Below are 15,138 nucleotides of genomic sequence, written 5' to 3' on the forward strand. Positions count from 1 at the left end.
TTGGCTGTAGTGTATATATCTACTGCTTATGAACCGAGCACGTTGCATTTTAGTTGGTAAAGCTTTCTCTTCTCCCGATATATAAATAACACATATTTTATTTCGAATATTATTTGTTTTGGGCATAATTTACATCCGAGAGGACAAACGCGATTGTTGTTTCAATATTTCTTTCCATTCGGGAAAACGCAAACACATTTTACATGTCACAACGTAGGTTCTTCAATTAAGTGCAAGGAAAATTCCGTATACTACTTACAGGAACTAATGGTCCACCTGTAACACGTTATCGTGTAATCACAAAATAAATATAATAAAAATCTCCTTACATGAACAATAGCTCCAAATCCGAGTATAAGAAAGTTGTTATATCTCTTTTTAGCATTAAAAAGAAATCTATTTATGCAAGCATATTTTCTCGCCTTTGCAACCGAGAACCGATAATTGCTTTCGTTGTCAATGACAAATCATCCACGTGGAACTCGCACAAGCAATAAATGGCCGTTTAGTATCCAATTTACGTGATTTTACTAAATTTGCAAAATGTTCGAATATTTACTACGTCCAGCACCTCAGATTTATTCTTTATTCAAATATTAAATACATACATTTGCCGAAACCGACTTTAAAATGTTTGCTGTTCAGTGTTGGACAATTGGCAACATCACAGGCACGCTAGCGACATGTCTGGATTTGCCACGTTGCCAAACGCATTTCTTTGACCCAAGATCAGGATTTGATCTAAGATCGACAAATCGACAATTTGCTTTATACAACATGATAGAAGCTTGAACTTAGTTCACTCACGGATCGTAGGTCAAATCTGATCTCTAGTTAGTGATGTTTATACAACCGGCCCTAGAGGTTGAGTATCGGATACTGAGCTGGAAAGAGGCCAATGGCAAAGCGATAATTGCTGAGATCGTGTGAGACTAAGTGCGAATTGACAATCAGATGCTAATGTCGACTGAGATCCTAAGATCTGCTTTCGTGAGGCCGAGTCCTATCTGGTGGTCAGTAACACAGTGAGGTCACAGGGGAAACTGACCTTTCGAAGAAGAGGCCATGTGGTCCGAGAGCTATCTGGCCAGTGATGGCTGAGGCCGAGGGTAGCTATGAGCGGTCACTCGATTGGAGTTGAGGTCATTTGAGCCAGAGTGCTATTGCGATCTGGCTAGACCGCTGACGAACTGGAACTACTAGACCAAAGGCGAACAGTCGAATGAAGGAAGGGTTGATTGATTGATTGATTGATTTGGTGTTTTAAGTCCACTTTATGCACATTTAGGCCATTCGGGACTGGACCTACAGTTTAAAGTAGGAACCGAACCACTTGTGCCTCCACAAAATGAAGGAAGGGTCCGGGATGAGCTCCAATCGAAGATGCACTCTTTTTGATGACGATGATCAGAAGATGAGGATGAATGAAGGTACAAGTGAACTTGTTATCAGGTTCTGACGCCGAATGAATCCAATCCAAGGACAAATTGGCGAACGGAAACTGCAATCGAATAAGGCCACTGGCATAATGGCAATCACACAGAACCAGTGGCTGAAAAATGAAGCTGTGCGAAGTCGAAGTAAAATGAAAATTTCCGATTTCAAGCCAGAGGATGGTATGAATCATTATGCTTTAGAGGATCCCGTGAGGAACATGGGCGACACAAATGAAGAAAAATACAAGAAATAAAGTCGTAAAATTCTTTAGTTTTGAATTTCTGCCAATATACCTGTAATGGTCGCGATCTATAAGGTACACTTCCTTAGATTTAGTCCTGAAAAAATCAAAATTGTTCTAGAATAAATGTGGTAGGAACAACATCTAGTAGGATTAAGTGCGAAAAGAGAACATGTAAGTGGGTGAATACGTTCAGCTAATGTAATATTATATTCGTCAATACTTTTTATTTATGATGTAAAATGTGTTTCTTTCCAGTGTGGGCTCCTTTCGAGAAAATGTGGGCCCAAAATTCCATGCCGATGGCTAATGGGAACTTTAAGGTCTTCCGAATGCAGATTCCTAATTGATGACTTCAAGCAGCAGAAAAACGCAAAACACTCTTCAAATCAGCTTGCCTATAGTTAACATTTACTGTTAAAAATATTTTGTGAGATTCACGTTTGTACTTAATAAACTTTAATAAGAGTCTTAATTCTCATTTGAATCCCTGATCCAAATGTGAAGTGCAAACTAACTTTGTAGCCAGCGTCTCTTATTATTCACAAAATATAACAAACACTTAATTCAGTACTTTAATTATTTTTACCCCGTCGTAACATGTGACATCGTGACATAGAGATCATACATGCAGTGGCGGCGATTAGGGGGGCAAGGTTGGGCAGTTACCCCCCCAACTTTCGCCACTTTTGCGCACGCACTATGCTAAACCTCATATACAAAGGGAAATATAGTATCTTTGCCCCACCAGTTTTGGCACCTTACCCCCTCGTTTTGGAAGCCAATCGCCGCCACTGCATACATGGAACATAAGTAAGTCAATACAAAGTTAAAGATATATTCTAAAATCGTTTTTAAACTTCATAAAGGTAAAGTGCTCCCCTGTGGATAGCACCACGCCATGAAGGCGTATAGGGGGTGTGGGGGTAACGCCCCACACTTTCTTGATCCGGTCGTGAGTGGGGGTGATGTGATCAGCATCACGCCCCTGACCGCCTTTACCCCCCAGTGTTTCCCCCAGGTACCCATGTCATTCGACGCTGGGTGGGCGCCGGGGCCGCTTCCATCGTTAGAAAAGTTCCCGGATATGAACCGGCCGGGGATCGAACCCGGTACCTTTAGCATGGTAGTCAGACGCGTTACCGACTTTTTTTTATATATATAAAGGAATACACCTACGCGGTGGTATTCCCCGTCATTCACACTTTTTCAACTTTTACACTTTTCAATTTTTACAGTATTCTCAGTTTTTTACGTTTGGACAAACACAAATACCCATGCCTTACCCGGGACTCGAACCCGGAACCCCTGGCGTTGCAGCGCGCTGTGCTAACCACTCCGCCACGGAGGTCGACATCGACTGAGCCACCGCGGCTACTTTTAAACTACATGTATTTTTAACAAAAAATTTGGTTTATATAAAGCGTTGGGAGTGTGTAAAAGAGATATTCACTCCTGGGATAATAATGAAATCACAATTTAGTCCAGGAATAGGTTTAATCACAATTAAATTTACTCCTGAAACAATCAAAATTGTCCTAGAATAAATGCGGTAGGAACAACATCTAGTAGGATTAAGTGCGATAAAAGTAACAGCGAAAGAAAGTTCTGATGACTTGATTCTCCTACATACTCTGTATAGTTTGTAGAGAACATGAGTTGCTTTGAACACAAACATGCAAGAACATTCCAAGAAACGGAGCACTATAGTTATTGACTTTAATTTTGCATCACAAAGGGCATGTATGTTATCGCAAGCATTAAGTTTACATCCGCCGCATAACTAGCGCCGCCTGCAGTCATTTGTCATTACGAAGCTCTCTCAACTCTTCCTTTGTTGCGTGAATTTAATTAGCAAAGTAGAACAATTGGAAGCTAGGCATTGGAAGAAAGCACCTATGTCTTTTGTTTCTTCCGGGGCTAGTCAACTTAAAGATAGGGAAGGAACATGGGCTTCATAGTGAATCACGTATTTGTGTAAGACGTGTTCAATGCCAGGTAAGTTAAAAACTATGCTCAATGCCGACGACTTTACATGTCTTTTTGCGGAGCAATATTGACAAACTATATGTATATGCATGTATATGTGTGGTCCAGTCGGTTGGAAGCCTTACCCGGATTCGATTCCTTTCAGGAGGATTTTTTTCCAGCAACAATGTCCCTGGATGACCTCTATTAAATGGGAACTGGTAGGCAACCTTGCGGAAGGAAATGGGTGAGGGTTCAAGGTGGGCGAAGCATTGTGCTGATCACACCACTTCCACAAATGTTCGAGAATGTGTGGTGCCCTACCTTGACATCCTCAATATCCCTTCACGGTGTGTTGCAATGTACAGGGAGTATTTTTACCTTATGTGTGTAACGGCACACAGAAAAAGTTAATGAAAATATTACTGTCAATTCGAAGATACTCAAGCACAAACGCTAGAGCAACTAAAACACTGCATGAAAAATAAGTTTGCTCGAACAAAAATTCGGTTTGGAGAAAGAAATCTCGATATACTGTACTTTTTTCATATCTATTGAAAACAAAAATTCTAAATTAAGATAGATTATTCAGGGAGCAGAAAGGTACTCGGTTACATTGAAGTACTTTGAGGGGGGGGGGGTGAAGTGCCTCCCCCACACACAAAGTCGACGCCCATGGCTTTGCTATGGATTTTAAGTCATCTATTGCATTGGAAAACTATTATTGACTAAATAGTCGAGATATGTAAATGAAAATTAGTTGCAAATCAAATCAACGCTCGTTGTATTTGTAATCGTATGTAGACACGGTGGAGCTTCAACTATCTCTAAACAATCCTCTCAAGCATTACCGCCATGGTTGACTCCTTCGGGCACTACCGACGTACAACCACATAATAAAAACGCACTACTCTGAAGACAGAGACGGAACTAGTCTCTGAAGCGTTGATTATATTTAATAATTAACAAAATGTCCAAACAGTTCATCATTATCTTCGGTGTAATGTAGGGACCTGCCACCAATCGCTCGTTCACCCTTACTGCCCCTGCACATGAAAAGAAATTTTGGCACCCTTGCTCTAGACCACTAGCGATAGGAGGCTTACATGTTGTAAAGGAAGTAGTCAAGACCCTTTTGTAAGCGCACAGTCCAGCTGGTCCAGCTGTGAAGATATCCGTCGGAGTTGCAGAGGGACTTAATGCATCATTTATCATCTCCTCTTCATCGCGAATAGTTAAAATTTGGAATTGATTTGATTTGATTTTTGTTATTATCGCCGCTTTTGGTTAATCGCGACGATGAGATTGATGAAGAGCCATGCCCAGGCCGGAATTCGAACTCGGAACCCCTGGCTTCGTAGCGCGCTGTGTTAACCGCGGAGGTCGGCCCAAAAATAGGATAAATACGGCGCAAAATAAGATAAATACAACAAAACATAAAAAAATCAAATCAGTAAGTGTGCAGCTGACAAGTAAAATTGAAATAAGTTCATGTTCAAAGGAGCCTATTTTTGTGCTTCTTTAATTTCCATACTGCCTCTTTAGGTGCGAATTTTAGGCGTTCTTAGTGCCTATGAAATCCGCCCCTAGTGATTTCAATGAACAGGCCACTACAATAAAAAATATAATAATAATATAGGAAAATTATTATGTGGGCTTGAGCCACATGGACCCATAAAAAGTTACCTCACCTCACCGAGAATCAATTGTAACCTAGAGTTGCACTGTATTATGTAAATAAGATGTAGTACTGTAAACAGGAACCAAGCTGACTTCCATCTTCTAGAGATTAGCGTAGCCTATTGTTTTGCAAAGATAGGGGACCAGGGCTGAAATAGGTTATTATTATTGTATGCCGTTGTCATAATGTCCCTCATTATCATTGCCACGGTAAACTGAACGATAAGACGACGAGTAAAGTGCATAAACAGATACAAAAACGTATTCTCTCAAGGGGTCTCGGGTTCGATCGCCTTTTCAGGCATATTGCGCAGTAATTCGGTTCGAAATTTAAACTGCAGTTTCAATTCCGATCAGTCTACCATGAGCATAATGTGGACTTATGTTATATTCTCGAACCTGTTAAACTTGGTGATATAAGACAGAATATTAGTATCTTCAAAGGTATTAGGCATCCCCAGCTCATTTCATTCCATCCTTGCTGATCCACACAAGGATTCCTCCTTCCATCCCAAAACTCGAGCAAGCATTCTCACAGCTAGGAATTTCCACTTCAAGCACTGTAGATCAGAAAATCGTAACACACTGGAAAATAACTGGTTTGACAGAAATGTTTTGGTAAGTCATTTGTTGAAAGTAGACCTACATATTACTTTACATTTGCAATACCGTAAATGGTGTTGCCCACGAGACGAGACGAGACTGACCACCTGTCTCGTCTCGTTTTCGAGACGAGACACGGGACGGGACGAGACGGCTCGTGAAAGTCTCGAAAAAAATACAAACAAAATAATTAATCAGTAGCGAATATTTATTTACTCGGAGTAAAGGATATTCGTTGGAGACCTAAATCAGCGTCTATTACATAAAAAAGGCTATCTTATTTAGTTTTTATACTCTTCCGAAATCCAGTATTACTTCCATTTTTCAATGTATTCAAGCTTAGTAATTTTAAGCTGTAATAGTACTCCAGATAGAAGTACTTTACTAAAATACCGATTCAGATATCTATCTGTATAAAAATATTGTGAGAGAGAAGTATTCTCGATAATTTCTTTGAATGGAAAATTTATGAAAAATATTGTAAACCTTACGAAAATTACGAAAATTGCGATCTTTGTTTGCTTTTTCATAGTAACGAAATTTATTATTTGTTTATCCTTGAAACAGCTTAAATATATTTAACGCCTTTAAAGTAAAAAACTACTGCTATAACGCGCAGGGTGGTACTTGTATCCCCCCTCGGCTTGATAAATTTTATCCATGGGGGGGGGGGGAAATGTTATATGGCAAAAAGTCATTATCTCATGCTGTCTCTAGACAGTCAGTAAAATTCCCCCCCCCCCCCTGGAAAAATCTTAAATACCACACCGAACAGTTAAGTGAGACATACAATAGTTGTTATCTTCACAACACGATTATTCCCGCACAAGAAATAAGGAATATTCCACATAAAACAGTTCCATCTAAGGAACGGACCTGAAGCAATTTTTGTAGTCTTCTCATGGAAGGAAGTGATATGATTTTTGACATTAACCTCTCTTGCTAATTGTAATATTTCCCCATCCACACCCCCTCGCGGTCAGTAATCATTTTCTCTAGGTATCTCTCACCTTTTAACGTTTTATTAAGCATTCTGTCTGTTTAAACATGACATTTATCAGCGGAGGGAGAATTCCCTCCCTTCAAAATAATCGGCGAAACGGGAATTCCGCTTTCGCCGAAATTTTTACTTGCATGGGAAATATGATATAATGCATCACTGGGTAATTGGGTGAAACGGGATTCGGCAAAAAGGGAAGACATGGAAACTAAAATTGGAGCAAGAAAACAACTGAATTCTGTGAGGAAATGTAATCAATTTGTGGCATAACTTCCCTGGGTGATCGTTAACCTCTCCTGCTTGTCGCGGCGCTTCGGCACAAAGAATTGCATTTATTACTGTTGGTTCGTTTGCAAGCGACACTTCTCGCTTTTCTCCTGTCCTGTGTTGTTTGTCGCATAGGTCAGATCGAAGTAAGAAGTGACCAGACCAAAGTAACAACCTATGTCAATTTCCGAACCTAAGTAGCACGACCAGCTGCACGTGTCGCTGGGAAAAGGTATTTTCTATCACTGCCCATATCAACATCTCATTTCTAATTAATTTCTTGCGTCGGTTAAGCATTCTCTTATTTCTCCATAGCTATTTCTGGATGTCCCAAAATTTCTTCGATTCTTTAGCAAGCTCTTTCGAGTTATTTCTGTAAGATTCCCCTCGCAAAACATAATTCGCCACACGATGCCCGTAACGAATTTGCCCAGTTGAAAAATCCTGAAATTTCCTCAACAACTGCTACCCCAAGGGCTTCCTTCCATTCATCCTTGCGCCAAACGATGTGGAGGTAGCCACTGCCATTGTTTAGTGTAGGTCCTCTTCCAGCCTTATTGGGGACAATCGTCATCAAATTCTCTCCAGCACAAACAGTTCATTCATTGCGACCCCTCTTCTCAAAATCAACAGCTCAATCCTCAGTACTGGTTGCAAACTCTAAAGATTTCGCACCAAAAACCTGGTAATAGGCCAATATATTTTAGTTAGATACGCTGCGTTGACGTAAAGAATCTATATTGCCTGATGTCAAAGAAGTGAAAAGCGACATGCAAGAGGCAAGAAGCGACGCCTGCCACTTGTAAATGAACCCTCAGTAATAAATATAACCTTCAGAACCGAAGCGACATGACGAGCGGGACGTGCCACTTGTCGCTTTCGTGTCGCTCCGACTTGACCGTTTTCTAACGTAGTGCATCGTGTTGCCTCTATCCGTTGGTAGCGCGTGCGTGGGGAAAGCCTGCTTAGAGACTAAAGGAGCTTGTGTCTATTTTCACTTCGGTGCGAAACCCTTGTGTCGCTTGGAGATTCCACCAATCGAACGTAGGCTTGCACGGCGTCTCATGCCGCCACGGTGTGCAATACTGCTGTTGATGGGCTAGTTCCCAAGCAGCATGTGTCGCGTGTCGCTTCGGTTTGAACTCTCCCTTACATGAAACCTTGCAACCAAAGCGACGCAACAAACTGTTCGGGGTCGATTGTCGCTTGCGTGTTGAACGGATTAGACTGTTTTCTGAATACCGTGCGTCATGTTGCCTCGGACTGTGAATGCTTGCTAAGAAACTGAAGTTTCCTGTGTCATATGTGAACTACCATGTCGCTTGTCACTTCGTTCTGAACGCTCTATCAAGGGAGCTTGCAGACCAAAGCGACACGCGACAGGCGAGAAGCGACAAGCAACCGCTTGGAATCGAACACTCAGTAAATGTGACCTCCCGAACCGAAATAAGACAAGGTGTTCGTGTTCTTTATCGCTGAAACTTAATATCGTGCATAGTGTAGCCTCGGTCTGTTAGTTGGTAGTGCATACTATGGGGTGAATATTTGCCTATATACGGAAGGGGCTCGTGTTGATCGAAACTTCGGTGCAAACTCCCCATGCGGCTTGTCGCCTGTTGCTTGTTGCTTTGGTCTGAAAGCTCCCTTAGCGTACGATGGATAAAAGAGTTGATTGAAGGCAGAAAAACAACAAAGTAGGTTTCATTATCTACCTATTGTTAATTAACAAACATTATATTAAATACTAGCTGATTTGCCCGTCGATGCTCGGGTATTTATTTATTCCAATCTTCTATTAAACAGGAAAACATTGAATTCTAACTATAGTGTAAAATGAACTTGGAGTTGAACGACAATGGGAGTGTCACTATTCATCTTAGCGACCCCGAAAACTATGGATTCCACACTAATATCGGTCGTTTTACATGTCACCCCCTTCCCATCCCCACCCCTAGGGGTGCCAGAGGTGTCTTGGAGTTGAACGGCATTGGGAGTGTCACTATTCATATTAGCGACCCCGAAAACTATTGATTCCACACTAATATCGGTCGTTTTACATTTCACCCCCTTCCCACCCCCTTCCCTAGGTGTGCCAGAGGTGTCTTGGAGTTGAACGACAATGGGAGTGTCACTATTCATCTTAGCGACCCCGAAAACTATTGATTCCACACTAATATCGGTAGTTTTTTTTTTTTTTTTTTAAATATTTACATGTCACCCCATTCCCACCCCACCCCTAGGGGTGCCAGGTTTTTTTTTTAGTTGAACGGCATTGGGAGTGTCCCTATTCATCTTATCGACCCCGGAAACTATGGATTCCACACTAATATCGGTCGTTTTCGATTATTTTTAAATGTCACCCCTTCCCACCCCCGACCCTAGGGGTGCCAGGGGTGTCTTACCCCCACAGTATTTCTTTCCAGAGTGTAGTTCATATGTGTACTAAGTTTGGTCATCCTTAATGTCACCAATTAGCTTAGTGACTCCAAAAACTATGGATTCGACACTAATCTTGGTAATTTTTTACATTTTAATTTTCACTCCCTCTCAACCCCCATCCCGATAGGTGATGAATTTGGAGTTGAAAGGCATTAGGAGTATCGCTATTCATCTTAGATACCCCGAAAACTATGGATTCCACACTAATATCGGTCGTTTTCGATTATTTTTACATGTCACCCCCTCCCCCCCACCTCCAGGGCTGTCTTACTCCCCACAGTATTTCTTTCGAGATTTCAAGTGATACGCGTACCAAGTTTGGTTGAAATCGCTCCAGGGGTTGGAGAGTTAGGCTATGCCGGAGCAAACATACACATACACCCATTTTTATATATTAGATTAATGTCCTTATGGTTAACGAACCTTATTTATTCTCACTATACAGTGAACAAAATATTTTAAGGTTTTACCCACTTTCGGGAATACTATTTTGTGATGTCTTCCAGTTTTAACTTTTGTTGGCATAATATCCTGCATTACTTTTACGAGACGAGACGAGACAAAACGAGACGAGACGGGACAGAACCCTTCGAGACGAGACACGGCACTAGACGGCATTTTCACGAGACGGGACGAGACAGACCAAAGTCTCGTCTCGTCTCGTCTCGTGGGCAACACTAACCGTAAATTAATTATAATATTCAGTGATAAAACTAGTGTTGCCCACGAGACGAGACTTTGGCCTGTCTCGTCTCGTGGAAATGCTGTGAAATGCTGTCTCGTCTCGAAAATATTCGTTTGTCTCGGGACACATGATCAATCTCGTCTCGTCTCGAATTTTTAAAAGCCTGTCCCGTCTCGTCCCGTGGGCAACACTAGATAAAACTTTTTCCTCAAAAATGTGTACAAAAAAGGGTTGGCAAATACGGTAACTCGTACGTTGTATACCTTGTGAGACAGAAGAGAGTGTAATGGCCCTTTGGAAAAAGGGATAATTGGCCCCTGGGTCCCACCTTCTACTGAGTTTTCGGGCCCCTTTGAAGTAACACGTAACAGATTTGAGCAATATGGGAAATTTATCTCAACTCTTATTTGAATATGAAAAGGCTTGGGGCCCTCTTGAAAATATTTGGTGGAAAGTTAAATTTTGAATATCACACGTAAAACTAATGCTATTGGTAACACGTTTGATTGTTTATTGTGTAGCAATAAGGCGTCGACTGGTTGAGCAACTGAAAGTTCTACTGGATTGATACTGTAACTATAGGCAGTTAACAGAGTATACGTTTGCCACAAACGGTGTAGCTACGATGGCATCTGCGAGCAAGTAAGTTAATTCTGCATTTCAGGGGAGGGGGCACATGTCAAGTGCCCGGCACCCTCTGGCTGAGCACAGATTGTTGCATGATGTTACTGGAAACCAGATTCTGTTTTGTAAGTATAATTTTGTAAATAATTGAATTTCTGGGATTTTATAAAATTTCAGGAGCAGAGAGAGGGAGAACATTGCGGGACCCCTATACCTCGGGGGGGGGGGGGGGGGCTCCCGCATTGCGGGAGTTGCGGGGGCGGCCGCTACGCCACTGGTGGAGTCACTTGGCACAGTGGTTCGGATCCCACTTTAAAATGTAGGTCCAGTCCCGATTAGCCTTACTGTGCATAAAGTGGACTTAAAACGCCAAATCAATAACAACAATGGTTGTATTACTATTATTCTGCAGAAAGTCAAAGGCTCCATATGGCGTCATCTGCACTGTATTTTTGTTAAATGTTCTGTAGGAATTTCACCTTTCAGTAAGATGATTTAGATTATGTAAATCTAAAAGAATAGCAGCAATTGATATTGATTGTTATTTTTAAATTATTACCATCCTAGCGAATTCTTTCTTTTTTCAGGATAAACCCAGATGTCTACGAAAAGATTCTTCTACGCTTTGCTATGGATAACGTCACTTAGAGTCCATGGTACTAATACACCACAGACGAAATACTGCAACATATGTCCTCATCATACGATGTGCTTATATAAGGTACAGTCGAGTTCAAAGGTATTTGGAAATAGAGGGCGGTGAAGTTTGTACAAGGAGGCAAAGGGGCGATAAGAGGACGGCTGTCAGAAAGTTTTGGAACCAATGCTCTGGTGAAGTAACGGTACTGAGACGAGACAAGCCCGTACCCAGGGGTGGGGACATGGGGGTCATGCCCCCCCCCTCGAACCATGACATTTTTATATGCGAACCTATAAAAAGCTACGAAAATAACATCGACGATTTTTCAAACTTGTCAAAATTTCAATTTTGTCCTCGCATAAATGAATGTGTTCAGAGAAGAGTGTCCAGAAGCCTGCAGTCTGCAAAACTGGGCACTTTTAGTTTTATAGCCATTGATGCAAGGCTATCAGCAGTGGCGACGATTGGAGGGGCATGGGGGGGATATTTCCACTTTTGCTCCTGCACTATGACCTATTAATGTTAAGACTTGTCTACCCAGACCCGATGGAGGTACATAGTGGTTCGGATCCCACTTTAAACTGTAGGTCCAGTCCCAATTAGTCTATCTGTGTATAAAAGTGGACCTCAAACAAAAACTCAAAATCAAACTTGTCTACTAAGAGCAAGCAAATTGTCCTTCCCCCCAGTTTTAGCACCCAATCGCCGCTACTGGCTACCACGTGACATCTCTCTCTCTCTCTCTCTATCTCTCTCTCTCTCTCTCTCTCTCTCTCTCTCTCTCTCTCTCTCTTTCTTTCTTGGTTAACCATGGCCCGCTTTGATCCTTCGTAATGGGCTATAAATTATCTCACATTTATATTTCATTATATAATAATTGCTAATGCGCATAATTTAATTTATAAATTATCGTGGTTGTTCAATGGTTCTGGTATGAAAAAAAATAAAGGAAATTTGAAAATATTTTTAATTTGCGAAACTCAGAACTATCCGAAAACTTCTGACCAGTATCGGCGATTGGATGCCAAAACTAGGGAAGGGGAGGGGGCAAGGGAGGGGACAAGCATTAAGAGGCCATAGTACGAGGAGAAAAGTGGCAAAAAAACTCGGGGGCAAATGCCCTCAGGTTCCCCCAAATAGCCGCCACTGTATATCTTATCTTATCTTAGTCGCGTCCTCTTCTACCTGCCGGTGTCGAGGGGTTACAGAGAGCTCTCCAGACGTTTCTGTCCAACGCCTTTTCCTGTGCCTCTTTCCATCTTATGCTTCGCTTCTCCAAAATCTCTTTGACACTCATATTCCATGTCTTTCTTGGTCTTCCTTTTGGTCTTGTTCCTTGTGGACGTGCTTCCCATATCTGCTTTGGCAGTCTCGTCTCACTCATTCTACTCAAATGGCCGAACCATCTGAGTTGATTACGTTCAACTGTTTCTTGTAGTGGCTGAGCATTTAAAGATTGCCGAATGGTTTGATTCCTTATCCGATCTTTCCTGGTTTTCCCACTTATTCTTCGGAGGTACCTCATTTCCATTGTTTGTACACTTTGCAGGTGTTTTCCAGTCATTGTCCAATTTTCACTACTATATGTAAGTGTTGGTATATAAATTGTTTTATATACAGTGAATTTTGTTTGGGTAGGTATTTCTTTTTTGCCTATAAATCCTCGGTTTATCATTTGATATAGCTTTCCTGTCTTCATGATTCTATCTCTTATTTCTTCCTCTTCTTTTCCTTGACTGTTTATAATTAAACCAAGATACTTGAAATTTGTCACTTGTTCTAAAGTTTTGTTATTCAGTTTTATCTTATGGTTTGTCTTTTCTCTGCTAATTATCATTGTTTTAGTTTTCTCTATATTTATTTCCATATTCTTTTTCTTTAATTCTTCATTAAGAATATTTAGGTTATATTGTAAACTAGCCTGTGTATTAGCTATTAGTATAATATCATCAGCGTATATGAGCTCTGTTAGTTTAATTGATTTCATATTCCAGTATCCTACATGAAATTGTTTCATTTTTATATGGCATTCCTTTATTACTTCATCTAATAAGATTATAAATAGATATGGTGATAGTATATCTCCCTGTTTAACTCCTGTTGTTATTTCAAATTCCTCTGACTGGTGGTTTCTCGTCCTCACGTAGCATCTGCATCCTTTGTACCAACTTTGGATTGCTTTTTTTTAGGTTTTTATCCACTCCTTTCTTCTCTAAAGATTTCCATATCTCATTCCAAGGAACTCTGTCAAAAGCCTTTTGTAGATCTACAAAACATACATGTGCCTTTTTATTGTATTCTATTGTCTTGTCTGTTATTTGTTTGAGGGTGAAAATATGGTCTTGTACGCTTCTTGCTGGTCTAAAGCCTGCTTGACTTTCTTCTAATTGCTCTTCGACATATTTTCTGAGTCTATTCTCCAGGATTCTTGAATATATCTTCCCTGGCACACTGAGCAATGAGATTCCCCGATGGTTTCTGCATTCTCTATTATCCCCTTTCTTGAATATTGGGATTATTACTGATATCTCCCATTCCTTTGGTACAGTTTTCTTTTCCCATATAACATTCAGTAGGTTCAAAAACAGTTGTTCTCCAGCATTTCCCATGTATTTAAGCATTTCTGGTGTTAAACCATCATGTCCACTAGCCTTACCTAACTTCATTTTCTTTAATGCTGCTTTTAATTCTTCTACTTTGATATCGTTTATTTCCTCTTCTTCATCCTCCATTTCTGTATCTTCTGTTCTTTCATTTCCTGTTTGAACCTCCGTCCTGTTAGTTTGTGTTTCATCCTTCAGCAATTCTTCGAAGTATTCCTTCCATCTTTGCATGATTTCTTCTGGTTTTGTTCTTAGTTTACCATCTTTTCCTTTTATGTATTTTAATGGGCTTTCCTTATCTTTTCTCATGGTCTTTAAAACTTTGTAGAATAGTTTTTGATTTTCTCGGCTGTTCTCTTCCATACTTTCCCCAAATTTTCTCCACGAGTTCTTTTTAGACTCTAACACTTTCTTTTTAACTATATCCCTTTGTCTCCTATACTCTTCAAAGCTTTCTAAATCATTAACTGATAGGTACTTTTTCCACAGTATTTTCTTGTGCGTGACTTCTTCTTTCAGCTCATATGTCCACCATGCCGTTCTTTTCATTTTGTTTCCAATGTATGTTTTCCCGCAGCTTTCCTCTGCTGACTGTTGCAAAATCTTCTTAAATTCATCCCACAACTTATCTACATCTCTTTCTTCTTTTTCATGTTTCTCTTGTATCTTTGCTTCTATTAGTTGCTGATATTTTTCTTTAACTTTTGTATCTTTTAATTTGTATGCCTTTATTCTTATTTTGTTTTGTTTTTCCTGTCTTCTTTTCCCTTTAGTTTTTAGCACTCTACTTCTTTGTACTACTCTTTCCATTATTAATAGTTTATGGTCGCTCCCAATTTCCGCCCCTCTTTTGACTCTGGCATCTCTTATCTTTCTCATCGAATTTCTCTCTACTATGAAATAGTCAATTATAGATTTTTCCCTTCTTGTTGGTTCTTCCCTAGTGTATTT

The 15,138-nt window shown here is 40.5% G+C and overlaps 2 protein-coding genes across 2 annotated transcripts in view; both read left to right on the forward strand.

The window, feature by feature from the left end:
* The window catches only part of LOC145988213 (venom allergen 5-like), a 58,056-nt gene extending 55,808 nt beyond the window's left edge, over positions 1-2,248 (forward strand). The window contains exon 8 of the mRNA XM_083123057.1: positions 1,937-2,248. Coding sequence (XP_082979183.1) covers positions 1,937-2,028 — 92 coding nt within the window. The 3' untranslated portion in view covers positions 2,029-2,248. The remainder of the gene's footprint in view (positions 1-1,936) is intronic.
* A 1,279-nt stretch (positions 2,249-3,527) lies between these two features.
* LOC145988214 (venom allergen 3-like) overlaps positions 3,528-15,138 on the forward strand; it is a 34,733-nt gene continuing 23,122 nt past the window's right edge. The window contains exons 1-2 of the mRNA XM_083123058.1: positions 3,528-3,676; positions 11,532-11,665. Coding sequence (XP_082979184.1) covers positions 11,543-11,665 — 123 coding nt within the window. The 5' untranslated portion in view covers positions 3,528-3,676; positions 11,532-11,542. The remainder of the gene's footprint in view (positions 3,677-11,531; positions 11,666-15,138) is intronic.

Source organism: Lepisma saccharinum, chromosome 5 (genome assembly GCF_977018435.1).
Source record: "Lepisma saccharinum chromosome 5, izLepSacc3.1, whole genome shotgun sequence".
Lineage (NCBI taxonomy): Eukaryota > Metazoa > Arthropoda > Insecta > Zygentoma > Lepismatidae > Lepisma > Lepisma saccharinum.